Consider the following 26790-nt stretch of genomic DNA (forward strand, 5'->3'; position numbering starts at 1 on the left):
GCTTACCAAAAATGCAATGTTCACAGAAATCAACATTTCCAGTACAGTGGTTACCAAGGTGACTCTTCTTCTTAAGGATTAGAATTCCCTTCTCACTCATGTGGCCTAATCTCATATGCCACAACTTGGTGTTATCTTTGTTGGGTGAGGCAACAGCTGCAAAACCTGTAACAGTTGAACCCTGCAGCACATACAAACTATCACATCGAATTGCCTTTAGTAACACAAGAGCTCCTTTAGACACTTTTAAAACTCCACCTTCAGCTGAGTATCTACACCCATGAGATTCAAGGGTGCCTAAGGAAATGAGATTCCGTTTCAACTCAGGGACATATCTGACACCTATTAAAGTTCTAACAATTCCATCATGTGTCTTGATTTTGATTGTTCCTTCACCAACAACTTTGCATTGAGCATCATTTCCCATCAAAACAAGACCATTATAAACTGGTTCATATGTGGTAAACCAATCTCTATTGTGAGACATGTGAAAAGTACAACCAGAATCAAGAATCCATTCATTTCTAGACCTTTGTTCAGTGTTGGAAGCTACAAAACAATCCCCATCAGATTCAGTTTCAACAATACTAGCTTCGGCAAATTTTTCTGGTTGTTTACCATTTCCCTCATCTTCTCTATCTTGCTTATTTTTCAATTTATAGCATTCAGAGATCTCGTGTCCCTTTTTCTTGCAATAACGACAATATTTGGAGTTCTTGCCTCTAGATTTTGACCTAGATTTATGTTTAGTGTTCCTACCTTTCTCTTGGTTTCTCCCTCCAACTACTAATCCTTCACCAGAATTTTCAGAATGAATTTGAGTATCAAATTTTTCTTTGGCTAGTAAATTAGTCTTTACATCATCAAAGCTTAAGGTAAGATAGTTACCGTATAACATAATTTCTTTAAATTGTCGATGCGAGGGTGGTAGAGAAACAATAAGTAGAACTGCTTTATCCTCATCATCAATTTTAACATCCAAATTTTTGAAATCAATTATGATGGAATTAAATTCATCAAGGTGAGATTGGATGGGAGTACCTTCGGACATTCGGAGTGTAAAGTGTCGCTCCTTTAACCGGAGTTTGTTTGCAAGACTTTTGGTCATGTATAGAGACTCCAATTTACTCCATATGCCTGTTGTACTTTTCTCGTTGATGACCTCACGCAACACCTCACGGGACAAGCATAACTGGATTGCAGACAATGCCTTTTCATCCATCTCATCCCACTGCTCCTCCGTCATAGTGGTTGGTTTCATCATTTTACCGCCAGAACTTTCTTTAAACCATTCTGGGTGAGAACAGCTAGCATCTGGACTCGCCAGATAGCAAAACTGATTTTACCATCAAATTTCTCAATATCCAATTTCGACATTATTGAACAATAGATCCTGGTTGAATTATCGAAAAGCTCTGATACTAATTTGTAGGGATATTGTGTGCGAAAGCGTGATAATTTCAACCAAAGATTATGAGAAATTAAAGTAACAAGTAAAGTGAGAATGATACTAGAATATTTTAGGTGGAAAACCCCTTTAAATAGAGGTAAAAAACCACCAGCAAGAGAGCCAAAACTTCTACTATAATGGTACTGAGAGTACAATGAATTCCTCTCAGGCTAATGATAAATAGCCCTAAAACAAATCCTCTTTATATGGGTTAAACACTTACACCCAATAGCAGAAATGGAGAGTATAAGAAAAAAGAGAGAGGAAGCAAGTGTGTTGCTGTTTGTGGTGTGTTTCATTGCTTGAAGGAAGCCACTATATATAGTGGTTCTAGGAGACAACAATAATAAATACAATTAATGGTAATTAACCTCTCATTGATTGCAATTGATTGCGACAATTAATCTCTCATTGATTGTGGCAATTAACCTCCCAATTATGACAAGGAAACGAAAAAGTGAGTCATAAACCCATATAATCATTCTTAATAATCATAATTATTAGGATTTACGAATCCCACTAATAATAATAATTTATAGGTGTAAAAAAAATTATTTCATATCAATCGTCGTAAATGTAACTACAATGACATCATCTATAAAAAGTGTTAAATAAATAGAACTATTTAGTTAGAGGAATAAAAAATGATAATTTAGAAAGAGTAAAACAAATATAATATATTGAAAAGACTAAAAGGACACATTAATATGAATTAAAATTATATATATTAAGACTAAAAAATAATATATTTATAAACCTAAAAGGTAAAATAGCGACATTTAAAAAATAATATACTAAAAAGTAATATTGAACAACTAAAACTTGACGAGGCCAAATATTTCAGAATTCAGAAAAGACTAATAATTACAAAGAAAAACTAAAAGTATAAAAAAAATAAAAAAATTAGCTGTCCATGGTGAGAAAAATTTGACCTGAAGATAATATGAAAGTAATAAAATTACATGGAAATGGGAACTCCTGCGCTAATCTTCTATCGGTTAATAAATAAATTATGGAATAAAAATATTAAGGAATGCAACTGAAATTGCTATTCCAAAGTTAGATTGTCTAAAAAATAACTTCCTTGTATTCACCAATTTCAGAAAAATAGGTCAGATGGCGTGCCAAGATAGACTCGCAAGCGCAGTGCAACAAGGGCAGATTTACATGCATCGATCAAGATTCTTTCCAGTATAACTCTGAATCTCCAAAACCTTGAAATATTATCTCTTTTTTCTCATTAAAATAAAGCATACTCATAATTTAATTTAAATAATTATTTAATCCATTTGAAATTGATCATTTGTAAATTAATACCTACAATTTTTAAAAATTTAAATCTTTAATATTTAATAAATATGTTAATTTCTTCATGAAATTAAAAATAGCTTTACTGTTTGTAAATTAATAATATTGGCATGTAATCATAATCAAATATTTACGGATATATCATGTGACACTAATAAATTAGCACCACTAGTAATGTTAACATATAATCATATAGCTAAATATTAATGTCTATATAATTAATTGAAAAGTGTCAGAATTATTGTCATCCAAATTAGCAAAATTTTGAAAGTAACAATTCAATACCAGCTAAATTTAAAGTTATCAAAAACACTTAACCTTTTGTTTTCAAAATAATTTAAACTCTAGAGGATCCAATTCCTTTGACACAACAACCATCACACAACAGAAATCATTAACCACTCAAATCTAGACACTTGTTCACCAGTATACATTTTCGCAACTCATGCATGCTTCCTCAACTCTCATGAAAACCCCCAGATTGTAAACAAAGCCTAGCCCCACTCCCTAATTAAAAGAATAATTGGACAGTACTAATCAACGAATGAATAGCATCTAGATATTTCCAGAACACCCTACCCCAAAAATGAAAAAAAAAAAAAATCCTTTGTGCACACATTTCAAATCCCCGACTTTTTTTAAAATGAAATTTCCCATTTACAAACAATGTAAACAAACGATGACTATCTGTATTGATTGAAGTAAGACGCGTACACCGGGAAGGCATTCAGAAAATTAACGACGAGCTCCGATGGCAAAATCAGTCCTCGTACTAGCACATGATGGTACTTGTCGATCAAGGATAATATTACCATTTGTTCATCAATGTCCACTAATTGACCTGTATTCAGATCATGACAACAGAAGATGGATTAAAAACGGTAAAAAATTCCATTTATGATAAAATTGTGAACAAGCAGCCTAAACTACAGCATGGAGACACATATAGCAAATAAAGCTGCATCAAGTTAGTCAAGATATGACGAGTCAGGTTGACAGCAGTTTAGCTAAACCCACCCCGTTCCCACAGAAGGGGAGCAGTTTACAAGAGACGGGTGTAAGATGCATCTTCATTTCCGTCAAGTTTTTTCATATTTAGGTAAATCTGCGCAAGACCCGTCGCAAGTCCCAATTTTAGTTACATTTCAATTCAAATAATAATGAAAAATTAACTTACAAAAAAATAAAAGTTAAGAGTTATATTTTATTGTTAGTTAAATTTATAGTTTTATGTTTGCTATTGAATTATTTTATAATTTAAATAATTCAATTATTAAACGTTCAATATATATATATATATATATATATATATATATATATATATATATATATAAATCAGATAAAACCCATGCCCAGCTAGAGCGGATATCTCCGGGTTGGTTCTGGGTGATACCCGTTGGTATAGGGATATTTGCCAATGAGATTTGTGAACTTCATTTCTAACAATGATGTTCAAGAACAAATTGTTCTTGACCACTGTGATGCAACCGCCTCAAAAATCCAGATTAATTATAATGATGCAATGACCATATTCATGAATAAATTGGAGTGTTTTAACGGTGATGCATGTTTAACAAAAAGTAGTTTAAGGACATATTCCCATATGCATATACAGAAAAGGATTACCTATTTCCAGCTCTAATTCCTGGTCTTCATCATCCCCCTCTTCAATAGCTGAACCACTTTCCAAAGCCTCAGCAGCTTTAGCATACCTGTTAAGAAATTCTTCTTCTGTTTCTTCATATTCCTCGGTCCCAGAGTCCTATTGAAACATACAAACCACCAAAAAAAGAGATACATATTGATATGCTATGTAGGACGAATATTACTAAAAAAATGAGATATATGAGGAGTGTTAGCAACACAATATTAGGAAAAATTTACCGAACAAAATCATGAGTGAGATTTATTAAATATGGAGTGATACCCACACAATTTTCTGATTTCTTCAAATTTGAAATAGTAAGAGTGTGATAGATAAAGTGTTGCTAGCATTTTCTAGTGTGAAAGCACTCCAAAAATCACCTCATCATAATCATCATTGTCAGTGTCATCATCCTCATCCTCATCATTGTCACTGTCATCTTCAGCGTCATCAGTACCATGCTCATCTTTCCCATCACGTACTTCTTTCAATCGTATGGATACCTCCATCAGTGAAGTAAAGCAATTCTGAATGTCATCACCTGACTTCCCTTGTTTGAGAAGTTGCTCAATCAATCGGGCCAATGTCAAGACTAAATTTCATCAAGAAAGAAATTAACAAAAGTTTGTTAAAAAAACAGTTTCAACTTTTCATTGACTGCTAGAACTTAAACCTCAGATAAACAGTAGCCTTAAAACAATATATAGTTGACAATTCAATCATGAGTTAAAAGCACAAGTACAATCAAGAATCATGCAGGTTTTCGTGATTAGTAAGATTTCTCTTTACAACTATCATCACTTCGAGTTCCAGCACAAACAATAGAATGGCATTGAGCTAAATTGCTTGAAACAATTTTAGAAGGTAAACAATGAAGAAAGCATGTAATAATAAAGACAAATAAATAAATAGCCAGGGTAGACTATTACTTAAAAAAAGGAAAAACAAACACTATGTAATTTAGTAATGGTTGAAAGAAACTATTTACCAGTTAACTTCATCTCCAACTCGGCCGTCAGACCAGGCTCAGAAGATCTACTGGATACATGGCACAGAGCAGAAGCCCAAATTGTGATACCTCCATGTTTACCTTTTTCCAGGATACCTTCTACAATATCAGGATAACACAAATAGCATGAAGATATAGCAAGCAATAAGGGCTTCCAAAGAGCACCGGGTGTGCTTTGAACCTCCAGCATGCGAGAGAAGGCTGCTTGACTAAAAGCAATAGCTAATGACTGCCTAACACCTTCAGTTTCAGGTGAGTAGGTTGGACAATGTAGTAATATATGGACACATGAGCAAGCTCTAAATGTTGCAGAAGGATATTGCTTAATTGCCTCAGTGATGAAAGCCCCAATGCCTTCTACAATTGAACGTTCAGGAACAGGTGGAGCTGGAGGGGGTGGCATATCTTTTACAATAAAGTTGTTCAGCCTATATCTGCGATCTATATTTACAATTTCCTTAATCACCTCAAAAATTGATAAATCCTCTGATTCCTCCCATGCATGCCACTCTGCAATCATTTCAGCCCAAACTGACACCATCTCTGATACTTTGAGCTCTTGAATCATGTGATTTCCATCAATTGATAGCAACACAGACTGTAGCAAAGTTGACAAATTTTCTACGCATGATGAGGGGGGAGCTTGCTGTTCGTCTTCTTGATCCTTATCAAATTCAGGAAAACGTAAGAAAACTTTTAAAAGGACAATATATATTAATAGGGTTAAATATCGTAAAATTTAAATTTTTGTCACTAAAAAGAAGAATTGTCATTTTAAATTTAATCCAGCACTCGTGGAAATGTGTCAAAAATAGTCCTTATCCTTCACAAAACATTTCCCCTTTCAGACTACTCATTTACAGAAATAAGGAAACATTACATTGTCATAACTGAGGAACCAAAAGAAACAATGTATTTTAGGAACAAAAAGCATTTCCATGACTAAAAACATATTTAACTGTATTCTAATATAATGTAAAAAGACTTAAGAAAATTATTATCTGATAGACAAACCATAAAGCATGGAACGGCTAATCAGCACAAACACTCAAGTGTAAGAAAATATACTCAAAAGTATAGTAGCAACAAAAAAAAAATCCAAACTAGAAAAGGTGCATGTAGTAAGAGAGATCATCATTGTTATCACTGAAAACATTTGAGGAGATGAAAATAAGAAAATACAATGTGACAAGATAGATCATCACAAATCAGAGTTTCATCAAACCCATTCAAATTCTCTTTTTTGCTTTCCCTACATAAAGTAAAGAAAATCAAATATCAATTTAGAAAGGAACTCAAGCTAACCAGTGTGCATAGAGGGGTAAGCCAAGCCTGCTGCAAGAGTGTAGCAAAAGCTCTAGCAATTGTCACGTGATCCATGGTCCATTTATCAAGAGCCTCAGATTCTTCAGGCCTCGAATTTTCCCAAGTCTGACCCATAACTGCCAGAGCAGCAATTGCACGTTCAACCACCTATTGTACATACATAAACACATCAAAATTAGCCCGTGTGTAGGCCTAATTACTCAACATCAAAGCAAGAAACGTACATGTCCTCCACAAACAAAGCAATTAAGAAAAAAAAAACTCAGCAATTAAGGCAAACACATCACTATAGACACAAAAACAGTGTACTCAATGTTATCTTGGAAGAAAATAGTTTATTCATGAGTGACTATATTTTGCTATAGAAACAATCTACAGCATACAAATAGGAGCAATGTTCCAATTTAGCAGATAATAGTGTGAGTAGGTCTTCAATTTCATCCAACTCAAATCGTTAAAATCCAATCCTGAAAACCATAAGGATTCTTGTCACGAATATTCAACAAACCTTGAAATAAAGTTATACATATTTAGCATATCCAGATTTAATGTTATTAATATTATGTATTGGAATTATCTGGTGAATCGAATAGAATTGATTATTAACCAATAAATACACAAGAAAGATCAACATACTTGAGGCCATGGCTCCATATTGACAGTTAAGCATTTTGAGACTGAACCCACTATTGAGGACACAATATGTGGAATATGGACTGCAACTTTTTCATCTCCAGCTTCCATAATAGAACTGAGAAGCTGAAATAAGATGGAACTCTCACTCTCATCCTTTCCAATGCTACCGACTATTACTTGGAGAACGGGTAGAAAGTCGGGTGGCATGTAGTCATTCTGAAAAAGAAGACAGGAACTGAAATTAGTGAAAGAGAAAAGTGTAAGAACATCCCAGTCCAAAACAAATCAGAGAAATAAAAGCTCACATCAAGTAGTGTGGTAATTGCCCCAGCAGCAGAAATCCGCACTGGATAGCAAGAAGGGCCCTGACTATCTGGCATGACCAATGCCATAAGCAACTGAGAATATACATCAGTACACATCTCCTGAAAAGACACAAAACAACTTGGGATCAACTAACTGTTGAAAGCATTTTGTCAATACAGTAACATGAAAGTATATTAATAAGCAATTTGAATCAAATTTTTTCTTGAGATTAATTGACATTTTGTCTTACTTCTGGTAGACAGGAGCCTAGTTCTCCAAGTATCCAGTTTGCACTTGCAACAAGAAATGGTAGGGACACAGCTACAGTGTACAGTGGCAAAATCCGTGTTCGAACAAGGGTTGTTACAAATTCAGGTTCTTGCTCCCTCAAAAACTGTACAAGAAATTGTAGAATTTAAAACTCCTTTTTGTACATTATCATAGAAAAAATGATGAATAGTTGAACAAAAGAAGAAATGTCCTCACATCTTGCAGGCCACCATAAGCCATAAGAACACCAAAGTAACTGCCATAATTCAAGATGTAACAAGAAAATGTAGAAAAAGTCATAAAGAAAGGAAATTAGCCCACTATAGGGTAAGGATACCTACACAACAAAGAACCTTGTCCTCTTTAATAAAGAGATCAAAGTTCTTTATGAAAAAAGAAAGAGAAGTGAAAGGCATTATCAAACAAAAAACGTACAAGGCATTTGTGTAAATTCATTATAGCTATAAACACAATTGATTAGCCTCATGTTTGATTAAATTAACTTAATTTGTGAAAATATTTTTTTTTTGGCAGTTTTTTGAGAGTGCTTTTGAAAGCAAATATTTCTTCAACAAAAAGTTACATCAAACAAGAACCAAGTTCAGCTATATCCTTTTGGGGGTGATTTAAAAAGAAAGGACGTGCATACTCATGCTGCTAATTCTATTATTGCTTTGTCAATAGGCTTCCAAAAACATACTAAAAAATTGAAAGTATTTATTTATCATAGATCAGGTCATCGATCTTAAAAATATAATTTGAATTTACTTAACATGTGAAGCATACATAAAACTCACTCATTCAATATTTTCGTAGACAAATTGGAATCAGAAGGAATGGGAAACTTGGACAAAAATGGAAGCACCAATAACTCCCCCATAGAGCGGCGTTGATTGCTTTTTTTGTTCTTTTGACCTTTTTTACGCTTGGATGAAGCTGATAAACTGTTGGTGGGCGTCTCCATTGGTGGACCCTGCAGTCAATAATGACAAAAATGAACCATGGTAATAACTAAGCCATACATTAACCAATCTTTATCAAGTAATAACCTTTGACATCGAAATAACACCAAGTAAGTTTACTGCACTTTTTCTGGCTGTGAATAAATCCTCTCTCCATCCACAAATTTCATCCTAATATAAATTCAGGTCAGAAATATCTTAACATTAAGAAAACAAAAGACAAACAGATCAATTTTCATACTATATCTGAAGGAAGATTCTTCCGTATATACTCATCTGGGTCTTCTTCCCACTCTGACATGTCCTATGCATCAACATTTTCATAAGAAATTAACAAGAAAAAACATATAATAAGTAGTTTTTGACTAATTTATTCCACTTAAGCAAAAAAAACTATGCATGTTAGTTTTTTTTTTTTAAATCTGACCTTATCATTCATTACTAATGCTGGAAATATTGCAGATTCCAATAGAGTTGTAAAATGTGGAGAAACTAACCGCCATCCCTGCACAAAATTAAATTGAACCCCGTCAAAGATGAATATTTTGAAGAAAATGCTCACTAAAATATTCACATATTTCAGAATTCAAAGAATTTGAAACTAGAAAAATAAAAGCAGAAAACATACCGGCCCAGTCTCTAGTATATTTGAAATTACATCAAAACCTAGGGACATAAGCCTCTCTGACAGGAAAGGAAGTTGCTGCAAGAGGAACATAACAGTTCAAATTTTGGAATGCCCAAAATATGAGGAAAGATAACAATAAATATCTAGGTAAGACAAGTCCAGAATCAAGGTAAAGATAATTAAAGATTTTGAAAAAGTTTGGAAAATAAATACAATGCTGAGCAGACAACAATTTAAGGAAAGGCACTGTAAGTATTTTAGAATTCTGGCTGACGAAGAGCTAAATTAGAAATCATAACCTTGCTCAGGCCAACTAACCAGTTATTAAGTATAAGAATTAATGGAAATATCTTACACTGGTATTTTTGCTAAACTTGACTATGTTTAAAACACAGTTAATAATTTCTGGCATCAACCTGAAAATGAGGGGCATATGTTTCAATATATAATAACAAAAAAAGCTTATATTCAATTAAAAAAACACTTTATGAACCATATTACTTATCAGAATGTTTCCTATGCCGGGTGACAAGGGCAGAGAAAATAAGCAGACTTCTTTTTCCAGTCTTCAATCTAGTCAAATATTCATCATCTTGAGTGACTGCACAATCAAAACTCAGAGAACTCAAAATGCTCATTAGGTCCCGACAGAATGAAGGCAGTAGAGGAGCCAATGTCGATGGCATGTAGGACTTCACCTACAAATAGAAATGTCAAGTAAAAAGAAAAGGAAACATCAATTTAAAAAGGATATTAAATAGCAGTACCAAAAAAGAATTAAGCATGTCAAGAACAGAGAAAAAAATTAAGTCTGAAGTCTTAGACTAAATAAAAACTAGTAAAAGAGAAAAAATTAAGGTGCCTCGTTTACTGAAATTTTCCTTTTCACTGAAAGAACCAAATTCTCTTCAACAAGTACAATAGTAACCTAAACTGGAGGAGAATAATAGATCTATCTCTCTTACACACTTGAATTTTCATTATTATTAAAAGACAATAGTCAGTGTGCAATCGAATTGAGACAAATTACCATCAGGACACCATACATTCCACTTGAAGCTGACAAACCAAGAATTCATAGCATCAAAGGCCAACTTTTAGACGTGCAGTAGACTTATCAGAATTTAATAGTAAAGTTACACCACAAGAGTACATGCATCACAAGCAATACAGCCCGAAGGTAACTGAAGAATGACATTCAGATAATAACATTTAATAGGCTTAGCTCCACCGTGATTGGATATTTTTACATTAATGCAGAAAATAACTAATGTGTAGACTTTTATATGTCAATACTTACTGCAAAATGTAGGCATTTGCATATAGTGAGAAGGACTTTCTCAGTTTCTTTTTCCGCTCTCTCATAGGTTATTAAAGCCTGATCCAAACGTCATTAAATCACTCAGAAGTGAAACTCGTGCAAAAAGGTGAGGAACGCGAATAATAAGAAGACAACACCTTTTCCACAAATTGATGGAAAACAGTAAGCAAGGGCACAAGAATTTCTTTGGATATAAGCTCCAACTGTGGCGGTACTGGCTCCTTGGCTACTTTAGGATTCAAAAAATACTGCAAGATGAAGGAGTGAATTTGAACATAAGTAAAAGTACCAAAGCCCACCATTTATCTTATCCACTTACAGTTTAAAAAATTGAATTTCCATATGCCATTGAACATGCAAGACAGAAATCAGTGACTAGTTATTTTCCCTTCTTTATACACATCAGCTCAACAAGTAGAACAAATTTTTCAACAAATCATCAGTGACCAGAATTCCTTTAATACAGAATCAGAATATCACAAACTACAACAAATAACAGAAATTTCAAAAACTCATAACCACATGTAAAATTTAAATACCTGGAAAGGTCTAAGAAGAGCATGGAGAACAATAAGTGCATTTACAGTATTCCATTTAGTGTTTGAACAGCTGATAAGATGACTATTCTGAATAGCAGATTGCAAATTAGGCACAAGCTCGGGCCACAAATTCTGCTTAACAAAATCAGCTATCACAATGGGGCGTAACTGCAGCCAAAGAATCACTCATCAGTCACGATTCAAATATACATATACATACCTAAGAACACATAAATATAAACAACACAGTTCATAAGCAGTTAAAAAGCGAAAATGACTATAGGCATACCACTTCAACAAGAATCTTGAGAACGGAGAACTCGACTTGAAGCAGAACCTGCATCAGCTGCTCCTTAAACTCCTTGCTCACGTTCGAAGGCTTTTCGCCGGAGCTATTGACATTACGGCGAGTGAGATTTTTGAGGTAGGTAGCAGCGGCAATTTTCTGGCCTTGACTTTCTGCTCCTGTTCGGAAAACACAAATCGGGAACCGTCACGATTCTTTTCTCTCCGGAAGGAGGAGTTGAATAGGGAAATGAAATTAATACCGGTGGAGAGGGTGAGAAGGTGGAAAGGGAAGTGCGGATTGACGGAGAGGCGGTCGAGCAAGTCGGTGGCGGCACGGACGGCGGCGACGTCGGGGCTGAGGGTGCTGTTGAGCAAGTGAGCGATCTGAGTAAGGTCTTCCGCCATGGTCAATGCAGCTGAAGGTGCTTCGCAGTTCTTGAACAGAAACCCTAGTTTTGCGCACCCGCTCTTTTGCATATTGGCGGGAATGTGTCTGCATTTTATACGGCAGATTCCGCCTTTTCCCGAAAAGAGGAATAAAAAAAGGATGTAATTTACTTTCCAAAATAATAAAGTTAGCAAAATGGAGATGCGGGGGATCGAACCCCGTGCCTCTCGCATGCAAAGCGAGCGCTCTACCATTTGAGCTACATCCCCGTGTTGATAATCCTCACGAACAAATATATAAATCATATATTATAATTTATAGTTCTGTTAAAAAGATGCTGTTTTAAAGTTTTTTTAAATTATCTTAATATAAAATAAGGTTTTTTAACCATAGAAATCATATCAATCATGATAGAAGCAGTCATTAACTCTATTGAAAACTTTTGACCGCATAGAAAGTAGGTAATTTTATTTTTTAACAATTTATTTTATATCTAAAATAATAATATTTATAAGATGAATGGTTGGAATTTGGAAATCATTAAAATGAGCACAAAATTGAATACAATATTTTTCAAACGAACGTATTACACATATTTTTATTTGTAAAAATTGGTTGAGCTCCATGTCTCTCAAATTGAATATCACACACACAAAACTTTTTTCTTAGTTTTACAAATAGTAATCAATTTAATCGAAACAGAAACAATATATATTGATCATTTCCTTTGACAAATAGTGTTCTCGTATGAGGGTTGGGGAGAGGATTCACCTTCTTTCTTCATGTCGGTCGGTCGTACTACTCTTCAATTACTCACCCCACAAGCTCCTTCCTCTCCTCTCCTCTCCTCTTCTCGCTCCATTCCTCGGTCTTCTCGTAATCCAGACTCCTCGGCTCTCGATCTTCTTGTAAACACTAAATGAGGGTACCTGCAAAAGGTACTTCGACGCTCAAGTGAGTAAAGGTATTCGACATTCGGTTGTTAGAGTACTCTACCTAATGATGATCATGATTCTTTGAATGTGTGCTATTTATATTACCTTAGTGACTTTCCTTATTAGGCCAGATTAGGTAGTTGGATTACATTTAGGGCTACATTACCTAGTCCTTAATCGTGGATTAGCTTCACTGATTCTGTTTAAGCGTAACTGGATTTGAGATGTCGGTCGACCCATCGAAGCAGACCATGATATCAGTCAGTCTAGTGATGGGGACCGAGACATGTAATCAGTTGTCCGACTCTCACTGGTACACTTAACTTTACTGACTCTGCTTGAGCGTACTTGAATTTGAGATGTCGGTCGGCCCATTGAAGCGGAACATGATATCGGTCGATCCAGTGATGGGGACCGAGACATGTAATCAGTCGTCCGACCTTCACTAGTACAAATAGAAAAAAAAAACATTATAGTTTGAAAACCATAAGCTTTTGCATCGTCTTCTATTGTGCTGTAGTTGATTCAAAGATGTCAAGCCTCTAGCGTTATTACATAGTATGGACACACATGGCATAAGGTGCCAAAATTTCTTTATCGAATTAATAAATATTTGCAGCTTTGATTTGTTTATATCTAATATGTTAATACTAGAATTTGTTTTCCATATCAATGTATGTATGTTCTTCACCTCTTTCTTGCACAACAATTACCGGGGAAAGATATGAGAATTGGGAAGTGCAAAGTGTGTTGGATTCTATACAAATATCAATATCATCTCCAAGTTCTAGTAATAAATAATTTGAACATTTTCTGCCAATATTTCACCTAGCCTTTGCCAAACACATTGCCTACTCATCACAACAAAAGTCGAATTTTTTCCCAAAACTACTGTGATTTGGTTTCAAATTTCTATAAATGGGTAGATTATTCTTTTATTCTGAATTTGGGCAAATTTTATATAAAGAATATGAATTAATTATGAATAAATATTTATTTTCATTCATGGTTTTTTAAATTTTTAAATAAATCGTATCTGGGTGTTCTCGCCAACAAATTTGGCTCAGGTCCTAGAGGTGGTTTTTAGGCCAACCTTTCAAGACTGTAGCTTTAAGATGCTTGAAGATCACAATGAGAGGAACTCCACTTGTTGACAATCCCCAAATGATCAAGTCAATGTGAACATTAAAAAAAATATGAGTGCGATGTGCATTGCATGGCATAATGCTTACCTTTGTTCAGGGTCTTAAGGCCCTTTTATAATACTTATAGATCTTTCTTTGGAAGTTATTAACAACATCATAAATGATCAATATATTCTCCTTTATTTTAGGGGTGTTCATGTACAAAGTATCGTCTTTGTTGTTTGTTTCGCTTAGCTTGTGTCAAGAAAGAATCTAATTAATTGTTTCAATTGTATTTAAATATTTAAGTTGTTTTCTGTTTCTCGTTAATTTAGCACGTAACGTTAATGTATTCGCTATTTGTCAAAATCGGCCTCTTTAATACCATTGGGCCTGCCCTCATTTGGGTTTAACCATGTTTGTTGGGTCCGAGTTTAGTGGGCCGAAGAGATATAGTTTAAGTGATCGAGTCCTGACCTGATCACGATCGAACAGTACACAACCCCCAGCCTCAAGCCGAGCAGGATAAGGTGAAGAGGTTTGCCTGTGCCTAACATGAAAAGACGTTGGCGTATAGGGTGGTTGGTTTACGCATTTCAAAGCGTCATCCAATGGGACACGTTCATCCCATCGTTGTGATATGGACATGTGTCCTATCATCAACGGCTAGGGGAAGTTGTCGTTTAACTTTTTTTTTTCAAAAAATAAAAATCTTAACTTCTCTCCCACTCTTCACTTTTCCCGTTTTCATAAAAACTCAGAGAAAAATAACTCCTTTTTCGCTGCCTTCATGCCACCGCATTCCACCATGCTCCACCGTAAATCAGGTACATCTTCACCCTTTAATCTACTCATTAGCACTTTATTAACGATGGTTTTACTATTTTTATCACTTTATTTGGATTATGTTATATTATTTCTGGATTATTTGGCTATATTATTTCTCTGAAACGCTTGCATTTGTTTTTTTTTATGTTTTGGTTTTCTTTTTTAAGATGGATTACTTTGGCCAACAAATAATTAATAAAGGAAACTTCTATTTTTACAACCCGTTTAAAGATTAGGGAGTTGAGAGAATCTAGAGGTTTGAGCAAAACTGATGAAAACTTGGTTAATGTCGTAGTGTGTGGGGAGGATGCTTGTATGTTGTGATGAGTCATCCGACCTAAGTGGGCCATTTTGTTTCTTTTATACGACCTTCTACCAAACTCGGGTTATGTCTTCCCTTATCTATTTTTGAGAAGGAGCTCTTGACCGAGCTCAACGTTGACCTCGCCCAGTTGCATCCAAACAACTAGGCTTTTATCCGAGCGTTCGTCATTTTGTGTTCCCAATTCGGCATTTGGCCAACTTTAAATGTATTATTTTATTTCTCTGAGTTCAAAAGCTCTAGAAGACAACTTCGGGCCTATTTAAATAGCATGTCTGGGAGAGGTTTGCTTTCCCTCTTCCAATCCTTTGATAAAAACTCCAAAGGCCGCTTCATAAAGGTTCGTGCTTCGGTTTGTGATCCGACCTTGTTAGACAATTTCCCTCTTTATTTATCTCTTGATCCTCGTTTCCAAAGTGCTCGTTGTATTGAAGACTTGGACCGTGATGTGAGTTGATTTTTATATGGTTCCATTTTATGGTGACACTTTACTTAGAGTTAGGATTTTAACAATGTAATGGTGAAACCTAAGGAAGATTCCCACTGAACACAAACTTAACCAAATGGTTAAGTAAGTGTGAAGATTCACTTCACAAAGGCAAAGATGAAAAATCAATATAAAGTGATAGATGGAATGCAATGTAGAATGGAAATGGCAATGAGGTAAACGTCAATGGTGGACATGACGAACCTAATGATGAACCACAAGCATATAACAAAAGCAAAACCAAGTAGTAGAATTAACTACCCTATTATAGGCAAACTCAATATGAGGGATCAAGTTTTCCCAAACCCTTGAGTTCTCGAAAATAAGGCACCTCAACATTTGACCCAAAGTCCTATTTACCACTTCTGTTTGACCATCAGTTTGGGGATGACAAGTAGTAGAAAACAAGAGTTTAGTTCCAAGTTTTCCCCACAATGTCCTCCATAAGTGACTTAAGAACTTAAAATCTCTGTCAGATACAAACTTCTAGGAAGCCCATGCAAACTAACAACTTCCTTGAATAAGAGATTTGCAATAAAACAAGCATCATCTACTTTGTGGCATGGAATAAAGTGAGCCATTTTAGAAAACTGGTCCACTACCACAAAGATAGAGTCCATACCCTTTGATGTCTTGGGAAGACCTAGAATGAAATCCATGGAAATGTCTACCCAAGGCATGTCTGGATAGGGAGAGGGGTATATAAACCATCAGGTTGCACCTTAAACTTAGCCCTCATACATGCTATACACTGATCACATAAGCTATGTACGGATTTGTGCATGTAGGGCCAAAAGAAATGTTCATGCAACGTGTCTAAGGTCTTAGCTACCTCAAAATGTCCCATAAGACCACTCTCATGCGCCTCTCTAACAAGAGATTGCCTCAAGGACCCTTGGGGAACACAAAGTATTTTCTCTTTAAAGAGAAAACCATCATGTATGAAAAAGTTTGTGTCCTCCCTTTGAGCACACTTGATATATGTGAGAAAAATCAAGGTCATCTTTATAGATTTATTTTATGTGATCAAATCCTAAAAATTTAGTATCCCAAACATTTAGCAAAGTGTGTCTTCTAGAAAGAGCATCCGCAACCACATTAGCTTTACCTTGCTTATGTTTGATTACACTTAACCTTTGTCTAATTAGTGTATTAATCACGTGTAGACGGTGAGTGTGTCTTCAAAGGCTCAAAGTGTCTAGAAGCCTCACCTAGGAAATGTGTAGTTTAAAGCTTTGTAGATTAGCAATCTTTAATTGTGCTTAGCTAGTTTGCTTTACGTTAACTACTTGTATAGCTTTGCTTAATTGTTTACGTTAGTTACTTGCTTAGCTTTGATTAATTGCTTTGTTTGTTAATTGTTTTGCATTGTTTTCTTTTGCATAAAACTTGCCTTTTCATTCCTCATTGTGGTCTAAGTAATTTACTTAGAAAAAGAATTGTGTGAAGTTTTTGAGGGATAGTTTTTGGCAAGGAAAGACTTGGTACTTAAGAAGTCATAGTGAATCACCTCTCTTTCCTGGAAAGCTACCTTCACTACTTTCCTCTTCTTTCTTGAAGTAAAATACTTTTAAACACAAATCTTTAGCCATGTCTTCTCACTCTTCAAAATCTAATGAAAGTGATATAAAGTCCATCAAATCTCTTATAAAACAATTAGCCAAGGACTTTCAATCACTCTCGTATAGACAATTGGAGCATGAGGCCCAAATCAAAGAGTTGAGATTGGCTAAAGAAAAGGATGAGATTTCTCAAAAATAAAATAAAAAATATGTTCTCATGCATCTAGCTCTAAAGATCATGATTCTCTTGGGGAGGAAAGCCTTAGGATAAATGAGTATTATCAACCACCTCCTAGGAGAAATAGAAGAGATAGAAGAGAACAAGAGATCCCAAGAGAGGTTAGGGTAGACCTACCCCATTTCCATGGAAAAGAAAATGTAGAAGTATATTTAGATTGGGAAATGAAGGTAGAACAATTATTTGTTTGCCAGAGTGAGTGAAGAAAGAAAGAAAAGTACCCCTGGCTACTCTTAGTTTTCAAGGAAACGCTATGTATTGGTGGACATCTCTAGAAAGAGATATGCGTCTTCATAGGGAGTCTCCCATAGAGTATTGGAATGACCTTAGGGGAGCCCTAAGGCGCCGCCATATACCCTCCTACTATAATAGGGAGTTGATGGACAAGCTCCAAAGACTCCAACAAAGAATAATGAGTGTAGAGGAGTATAGGCAAAAGATGGAGTTTTATATGATGAGAGCCTTCATTAGGGAGAATGAGTCCACCACCATAGCTAGATTCTTAAGTGGGCTAAATCTTGAGATAAGAGATAGGGTTGAACTTCTACCTTATCAAGACTTGAATAACTTGGTTCAACTTTGTATCAAAGTTGAACAACAAAATTTAAGGAAAAGTTCAAGTCATAAGGAAGGTTCATACTCCAACTCTTATCCAAAAAGAGAAATTAAAAGGGACGAGAGTACATCTAAGGAAACACCAAAAGAGACTCCTAAACCCTTAGGTAAAGATATGCTCACTCCACCCATTCACACTAGGGATGTTAAATGCTTTGGAAGAGGACATGTGCAAGCTCAATGTCCCAACCAAAGAACCTTGTTTTTAAAAGGAATAGATGAATACACTAGTGATGATGACGAACCTAGTGAGAAAGAAAAAGGGGGAGATGAAGGAAGAGTGTATCCTTTAGAGGGGGAATTATTGATGATTAGAAGAACCCTCAACAACCAAACTAGTGTAACCATGGAAACACAAAGAGAGAACATCTTTCACACAAGATGCAAAGTTTTAGAAAACATATGTTCTCTCATTGTGGATAGTGGTTCATGTTGCAATTGTTGTAGCACTAGGTTGGTTGAAAAGTTAAATCTACAAGTAGTCCCTCATCCTAAACCTTACAAGCTTCAATGGATAAATGAAGATGGGAAGCTAATTGTAGATAAACAAGTGAAAGTCGAGTTTTCTATAGGTAACTACCAAGACAATGTTTTATGTGATGTAGTACCTATGGAAGCTTGCCACATTTTATTGGGTAGACCATGACAATTTGATAAGAAAACCTTGCACAATGGTCTAACCAATGAGATTACCTTCACCCACAAGAAAAAGAAGTTTGTACTTAATCCTTTATCACATTCTCAAGCGGTAAGAGATAAAATACAAATGAAACAAAAGAGGGATGAAGAGAAAAGAAAAATCAAAATAGAAAAAGAGAGGACTCTTAGGGAACAAAAAGCGTGGGAGAAGAGTGTTCCTTCCCACAAGGTCATTCAACAAGACAAAAGAATTAGAAATACCTTTGAAAATATGTTTCTTGTTGAACAACCTAGCCTTACCTTTTGTAAAGGAACACTTGCAAGCATAGCAAAAGAAGAATCCTTAAAAGAGGCTTGCATAGATAAAAATGTAGTAGATTATTTTACATATGTGCTAAGATATCACCAAGTGAAGGTCAAGTTATCTATAGGCATCTACAAAGATAAATTTTTATGTGAGGTACTGCCTAAAGAAACTTGTCATGTCTTATTGAGACAACCATTGCAAAGAATTAAAATTTTCATGAACAATGGTTGTATCAACGAGACTACCTTCACACATAAAAGAGAAATTCTTCATGAAGGAGAACTCATGGGCCAAATTAGAGTTGATAAAACTCTAGAGTTTTTAAAAGGAAAATTCTTTTGGTCACCCATGAGAAACGATGTTCAAAGACATTTCCTAGATGCATTTCTTGTTTTAAAACTAAAACTAAGGCAATGTCTCATGAACTATATACTCTTTCACCTTTTGCAAATGTTCCATGGGAAGATATAAGCCTAAATTTTATATTAGAGCTTCCTTGGACAACAAAAGGTATTGATTCCATTTTTATGGATAAGCTCTTCTCTAGAGAAATAATAGGACTTCATAATTTATCTCCAAGCATAGTATTGAAAAGAGCTCCAAAATTTGAAAATCATTTGTTGAGGATACTTTTAGAAAAAACTTGGAACTAAGTTGTACTCTTCAAATTCTTATCATCCTCAAAAGAATGGTCAAAATAAAATTGAAAACATAACTCTTTCTACTATGCCTAGAGTAATCATAAAAGGCAAACACAACTCTAGAGATGAGCATGCATACAATAGAGTAGTCCACAAGACTACCAATATTTCTACATTTGAAGTTGTATGTGGACTTAATCCTCTTTTTCCTTTTGATTTGTTACCATTTCCTAATCCACAAAGATTTGTGCCTAAGGAAAAAGTAACAAAATCCGAATATGTTAAAATACATAAGAGGATTAAAGAACAAATACAACAATCAAAAGAGAAATATTGTAAAAGGTTGCCCAAAACAATAGAAAAACAAAAAGAATGGCAACTTCATAAAATTGATTTTTATACAATTGCTTCAACTAACTCATTTGCTTTGTTTGAAGATTCTCATAAATGGACGTTTGATCCGGGAGGACGAGCTTAGTTGTCAAAGCAAGAGGCTGCTATCCGAGATCGACACTGTGGATATGAGGATAGATTTTCTCAAGAAGGAGGAGATGATGGACACCATCCAGCCATATACATCCACCTACTTTTGACAAGGATGAAGCCTTGGATTTGAGGACAAATCATTTTCAAGAGGGAGGGGATGATGGAAGAGGCCCCATCGCCAACCCTTTGAGAGGCCACCAAAATGCTACATTGAGGCAACCATTAGAGTCATAGTCAAAGAGGGTCAAGAGGACACATTTTACATGTCATAAACTCTAGTGTGTAATACCTTTTTACTTTTTGTCAAGTAGCATAGTTTAAATCTTTTTGTAATTGTGATGAAACATGCAAAGTGGTACTTAGAAGGCTAAACCTAAGTTTAATTAGAAATACCCATTTCTAATTAAACTAAGGTCAGCTCCAATTAGCTAGACCTAATGGGCGTAAGTTCTAGACCAACCACACAAGGAAGGATTCTAGAACCTACCTCCATTTAGGTGCCACTTCTCACATGTGCCATCACTTTGAATTTTCCCTCATTTTCTCTTATCAAGTCCGACCTCCAAAGTCCTATATAAGGAGTGTTTTGGGTCATGTATTCATAAGATTAATTGAATAGTGAAATGCTGTCAAAATTGTGTCATTCTCACTCCTTGCCTAAACTCTCTTAGAAATAGGCTTTTAATCTTCAAACTTTCACCTACAAAGGGAGTTGGCCGAACCACTCCTACTTTTCCTACTTCTCATGCACCTCCAAGGCTATCACAACTCTTAGGAGAGCCTTGTTCCACCATCAATCCATGGAGCTTCCGCAAATTCACTCAAAAACCGCAAAGAAGAAGACACAAATCCATCAAGTTAAACCAAAGGGCATGACTAACCACTCATATAAACCAAACTTGGTCTTAAAGGCGATTTTCCATTCATCTCCCAGTTTAATCCGGATTTGGTTATAAGCACTCTTAAGATCAATTTTGGTAAATATTTGAGACCCATGTAACTCATCCAACACGTCATCTAATCTAGGAATGAGATGTCTATACTTAATGGTGATGTTGTTTATAGCTCGACAATTCGTACACATCCTCCAACTCCCATCCCTTTTAGGGACAAGAATCACAAGCATAGCACAAGGACTCATGCTATCTTGCACCCACCCCTTAGCTATTAAATCTTCCACTTGTTGTTGAATTTCTTTGGCCTCAATTGGATTGGTCCTATATGCTACCATATTTGGTAAAGAAGCCCCAGGTATGAAGTCTAGTTGGTGCTCAATTCCCCTTAGAGGAGGTAGTCCTTTAGAGGGATCTTGAAACACATCTTCAAACTCTTTTACCAAATTTTCCAAGCACTTAGGACTATCTACCGCTGACTCACTCCTAAGGGTTTTCTTTGGAAAAGCTATGAAAATAGACTTTTGTGAAAGCATTACCTTTTTTACCTTTTTTGATGAGATGAGAAGGCTTCTCTTAGAAGTCTTTTTTTCTTTTTCTTTTTATCTTTTTTCTTTCATTTTAAAGTTAGTCCTCATGGACTTCTTTTGGTGAGAGAGATTTTAGTGTGATCTTATGTCCATGGAAGGTGAAAGAGATTTTGTTGGTAAGGCCATCATGTAGGGTTTTCCTATCATATTGTCATGGCCTACCAAAGAAAATATGTGTAGCTTCCATATGGACAACATCACACAAGACCTCATCCTTATATTTACCAATAGAAAAGGCTATGAGGACTTGCTTGTTTACTATTATTTCCCCCTCTTCACTTAACTATTGAAATTTGTAGGGCTTTGCTTGAGAGATGGTAGGTAACCCAAGTTTTTCTACCACTCTTGTGCTTGCCACATTTGCACAACTACCCCCATCCACAATCAAAGAACATAACTTATCATTAATGAGGCACCTAGTGTGGAAAATGTTTTCCCTTTGACTTTCATCAAAAGGCTTTAAAACTTGGCCTAGCATGCGCCTCACTACTAATAAGTCTCCTTCACATGGAATTTCAATTTCTTCCTCACTTAGGGATCTAGAAGAGGTAGGGGACCTAGACCTTTGTGAGATATGATCACTCATAACAACCCCTTCCTTAACCATCATGTTTCTTTTAGAAGGACAATTAGATGTAATATGCCCAAAACCTAGACATTTAAAACACTTTTTACTTGAGGTTTTGGTGGGTGACTTAGGTGTAGAAGTGGAAGGTTTAGAATTTCTAGGATTGTAAGTGTAATCTTTCACAAAATTTGAAGGAAAAGTTTTTAAAGAAGATTTGTTTTTGTTTTTCCAAGATTATTGGTAGTAGTTATCATTATGAGAGTTTTTTAAATGAGTTTTCTTTGAAAGTTGAGATTCAACCTTGATGACAAGGTGAACTAATTTTTCCAATGATGAATACTCATAAAGTTCTACCACATCTTGGATTTCCCTTCTTAATCCACTTACAAATCTAGCAATTTTGGACTCCTCACTTTCATGCATGTCAATTTTAGTTAAAATTGTTGCAAGCTCTTTAAAGTACTCATCTACATTACTAGGTCCTTGTTCAAGCCGTTGAAGCTTCAACAAGAGTTCCTTCCTGTAGTGAGGAGGAACAAACCTCGCGCACATACATTCTTTCAAATCATACCAAGAGACTACAAATGACCTCTTGTTTAGCCTAATGTCCACTATAGTCTTATGCCACCACTCCAAGGCATAGTCTAAGAATTCTAAGGAGGCTAGTTTTACCTTTTGGTCCTCTTGGACGTCATGTACATTAAAGATTTGCTCTACCTTAGACTCCCATCCTAAGTAAATGTTAGGGTTACTTTTCCCACTAAAACTAGGAAGTTTTACATAAGGAAAATATTTTTTTGAAGGATGGTGTTGATGTTGGCGCCTTTCACCAAATTCATCCATTCTCCAATCTTCATCATCCTCATGGTTGCCGTATTGATTATAGCTCCTTGAAGCTCTCCTTGGCTCTAACCTCCTTCCTCTTGGTTGTCTTTTATGAGATTATTCAAGCCTTTGAAGTCTATCATCCAATTGCCTCATTTCTTCCTCCTTTTGGGCTAAGGACCGTTTTGTCGCCGCCAACTCTCCCATAAGGAAAACCTTTTGGGGAAAGTGAGGTTTAGACGATTCCCCTGAAGAAGGAAGAGCCATAAAATGCACAAGTGAACAAACAATTAGTCAATGAAAAGTTAGATCACTCTCCCCCAATCTTGCGTTACTCTTGTGTTAAACAAAGAGGAGAATACACAAAGCACTCAAAAGAAATTTTCCTCTCAACAAAGATCTCACTTGGTATTGAAATCTCTCAAATGAAAAAGGACAAAGCCCTTATCACTTGATCTCAATAGGACCACAACAAAACTTAAGGAAATTTTAAAAGACAAACAAGAAAAGCTCAAAACAAGAAAGCTAAACAAGATTAAGAAAAGATGTATGACAAAACTTTTAAAGAAAGACAAGCAAGAAAAGGCACACAAAAAGACTCTAAGATACTTACTAAAACTTTTAACAATGGAATTTTCCTTTCTTTAGAAATTGTTAAGGCAAAAGGATAAAAATTCCACAATGTTGAAATCAATTTGCCAATCAAAATGAACTCACTATTTTGAAATGTTTCTCTTTGAAAAGATTGGAACCAAAAATCTTGCACAACTTCTCTTACTTTTGTTTTATACTTGTTTTTGGATTATGGAAATGAAATGTCCATAGTTTTGATCATGCATATTTTCATAGACATCCAATTATCACAAAAAAATTGGGGATTCAAATTAATTGATCACTTGAAATCTTTTGTTTGAAACTTAAATCTACTTATACTAAAACAAGTTTCTATTTACTTTTAAACTTTCACAATTAAAAGCAAAGTATGTAGAAGCAAAATATAAGGACTCCTAGAATACTAAAGAACATATGACTCAAAGCAAAAGAGGCGAGAACAAAAGAAGACACAATTTATCATCCAAAAGTGAAAACAAAGTTATTGACAAGATAAATGTCGAATTGAAAAGCAAGAAAGTAAAGGGCTAAAATTAAATGTGCTTGAATGTAAAGGCAAGAATTTAAAGGTGTTTGAATGTAAAGACAAGCAATTAAAGGTGCAAGAAGAGTAAAGTGCCAAATCAACTCAAAACAAAATAAGCTCAAGAACCTAAGCTCTGATAACCACATGATGTGAGTAGATTTTTAGATGGTTCCATTTTAGGGTGACACTTTACTTAGAGTTGGGATTTTAGCAATGTAATGGTGAAACCTAAGGAAGATTCCCACTGAACACGAACTTAACCAAATGGTTAAGTAAGTGTGAAGGTTCACTTCACAAAGGCAAAGATGAAAAATCAATATAAAGTTATAGATGGAATGCAATGTAGAAATAAAATGACAATGAGGTAAACATCAATGGTGGACATGGCTGAACCAAATGATGAACCATAAGCATATAACAAAGGCAAAACCAAGAGCAAGAATTCAAGATAAAGACATGTATAAAAGATGGAAATGGAAATTAATTGAAAAGAGTGAAGGAAGAGAAGCTTATGGAGTGGTGGTGAGAATGGTTCACACCACTTGGGGTGTGGTAGCCACCAAGATGAGTAAAGGGTTGCCACTTGAGAGTCTCACACTACTCAAGATAAGACCTAGCCAAGAGAATTCAAACCTCACAAACACCTCAAAAGATTTGTGCAAAGTAATTTTTCTATTCCAAAATAACATGTGAAATACAATAAGGTAGACATCTTATTTATAGGTGAAGTAGCCTTCGAGAACAATAATGAAGGATAGGATGAGAATGACCACATAGAGGTGCAGTTATGTCATTGACTAAGTCAATGTCGCACCTATAAACTAAATGTTCTAGAAACTAGGTCAAAATCATACCCTAAAATGCCATGTGATAAGCACACTCCCCCGTTATGCTAAAGGCACCCTATTCTACTGAAATTAAAAACAAAGACACCAACTGATGCTCAACACCCAAGGCTTGTGCTCTACTCCTCGTGATCCTCTGGGCAAACTAGGTGCTGAGGTAGTGGCTGGAGAATCCTAACCTAGCCTTGTGTCTCGAGGCATGCTCCTAGTCATCCTCCTAGGAGCTTGGGCTTGGTCAGTAGGCGCACTCTCTCCTAGGTCTTCATCAACCCAAGGGAGCGAGGATGTGTGACTTTTTGGAAAACCTCAAGATCGTGTTTGACACGTCGACAATCTTGACTAGAGAGTACCGTCTGGGTTCTCTTAAAGCTTATATTGGTATATCACAATTTTTTTCTTTTAAAACTTTATTGACTTTGTCTTTAAACACTTTGTATTTTGTATTTTGTTTCATTTTTTTTTTTGTAGAGAAAATGCTCTCCTCAGTCAGTAAGGTCCAGTTCGTTGATCGAATCAAACACATGATGGCGAACAAAATAGCCATAGTGGTCGGCGATACCACACTTGACAATGTACGAATTCAGTCCGATCAGGACGAGCACAGTGCCTCAATTTTGGTCGCCAAAAGGAAAAGGATGAAGGTTTTAATCCCCTCCGTGACTCCAACTCAGATGGTTGGTCTCTTGATTTAGAGGTTCTGACCGTTCAAGTATATGTAGTCGACAGCTCGAGGGGGAAAGAAAGTTTATGGGACCCGAGCTTCGACTTTTCAGCTCATGACAAGTCGTTCTACCTGTTGAAGGATGACGTGACTCGTATGAAGGAGTTTGATGATGATTGCCTCTGCAGCGACGCGAAAAGCCTACTTGGCAAAGTCACTACATTAGTATGCTTGGTCAACGTAAATGCGAAAGAGAGGAAGAAGGCAAAAGACAGAAAGGCTCACCAAAGTGTCGATCTCCAAAAGCAAGTGAGTCGACTTTAGGTCGAGAATGTTGAGGTCGATCGCCTTCGTTCAAAGTCAACCCGATGGGCTAAAGAGAAAGAAGATTTGTACAACCAAGTCAAACAGTTGGAGAAATACATAAGCGACTTGAAGGAGGGCTCAGCTAAAAAAGAGGTTTATCTCTCAAAGACCATTGGTGCTTTAGAAGATGATGTGGCGAGCTCGTACATCATTGGTTTTGAGGTTGTTAAGGAGCAAGTTGTCATTTAGGTGGACCTATCAGAGATAAATCCATGCAAGGTTGTGATTGATGGGAAAATAGTAGATGGGTCTTAATTAAATTTTATGCTTTCATGTTCTAGAGAGAACTTTGAACAGGTAAAAGTTTCAATTGGACAACATTTCATTACTCAAATCAAAGTTAAAAATCATGTACAAGAGACTCCTTTTTATAGGAGAAAGTCTATCAAAACCTCTCAAATGAAAGTGTGACAAGTGTCACCACCTTATTGGTGCAAATCCTCTCCATTAAGGAGAAGACATGTGGAGTTTCATGCCTTCGTTGCCTATATTTCTATTTGCACCCCTCTTTTACTATTTTACACTCTACTTTCTTTTCTATTTACATTAAACTGTTGAACCAAGTGTGTTCAAGTTTTGAAGAATCCAAACCCTTTGAAGGATGATGAAAGGCTAGTTGTGCTTGTTGTTGTTGAGTTGTCTTT

The 26790-nt window shown here is 35.6% G+C and overlaps 1 protein-coding gene and 1 non-coding gene across 2 annotated transcripts; both read right to left on the reverse strand.

Moving 5' to 3' along the window:
* Positions 1-3047: 3047 nt before the first annotated feature.
* LOC137807060 (ARM repeat superfamily protein) lies at positions 3048-12114 on the reverse strand. Its single transcript, XM_068607502.2, has 21 exons — positions 11949-12114; positions 11690-11865; positions 11401-11568; positions 10999-11109; positions 10841-10918; positions 10042-10238; positions 9896-9956; positions 9541-9615; positions 9340-9417; positions 9154-9216; positions 9000-9083; positions 8748-8923; positions 8167-8206; positions 7931-8074; positions 7680-7799; positions 7375-7590; positions 6718-6885; positions 5392-6076; positions 4784-4995; positions 4385-4520; positions 3048-3599 (listed from the first exon to the last, which is right to left on the reverse strand). Exons 1-21 carry the CDS (start codon positions 12091-12093, stop codon positions 3442-3444), a joined length of 3291 nt encoding a protein of 1096 aa, XP_068463603.2. The 5' UTR covers positions 12094-12114; the 3' UTR covers positions 3048-3441.
* A 158-nt stretch (positions 12115-12272) lies between these two features.
* On the reverse strand, positions 12273-12345 carry TRNAA-UGC (transfer RNA alanine (anticodon UGC)). Its single transcript has one exon. It is a non-coding gene; the product is annotated as a tRNA-Ala (tRNA).
* Between the last annotated feature and the right edge of the window lie 14445 nt (positions 12346-26790).

This window comes from Phaseolus vulgaris, chromosome 3 (genome assembly GCF_051622355.1).
Source record: "Phaseolus vulgaris cultivar YP4 chromosome 3, ASM5162235v1, whole genome shotgun sequence".
NCBI lineage: Eukaryota > Viridiplantae > Streptophyta > Magnoliopsida > Fabales > Fabaceae > Phaseolus > Phaseolus vulgaris.

Coding starts and splice junctions, on each gene's coding strand:
- LOC137807060 (XM_068607502.2), bottom strand. CDS start 12,093: ATGGCGGAAGACCTTACTCAGATCGCTCACTTGCTCAACAGCACCCTC. Junction 11,110..11,400: donor CTCTTCTTAGACCTTTCCAG/GTATTTAAATTT, acceptor TTCATCTTGCAG/TATTTTTTGAATCCTAAAGT. Junction 7,800..7,930: donor TAGGCTCCTGTCTACCAGAA/GTAAGACAAAAT, acceptor GTGTCTTTTCAG/GAGATGTGTACTGATGTATA.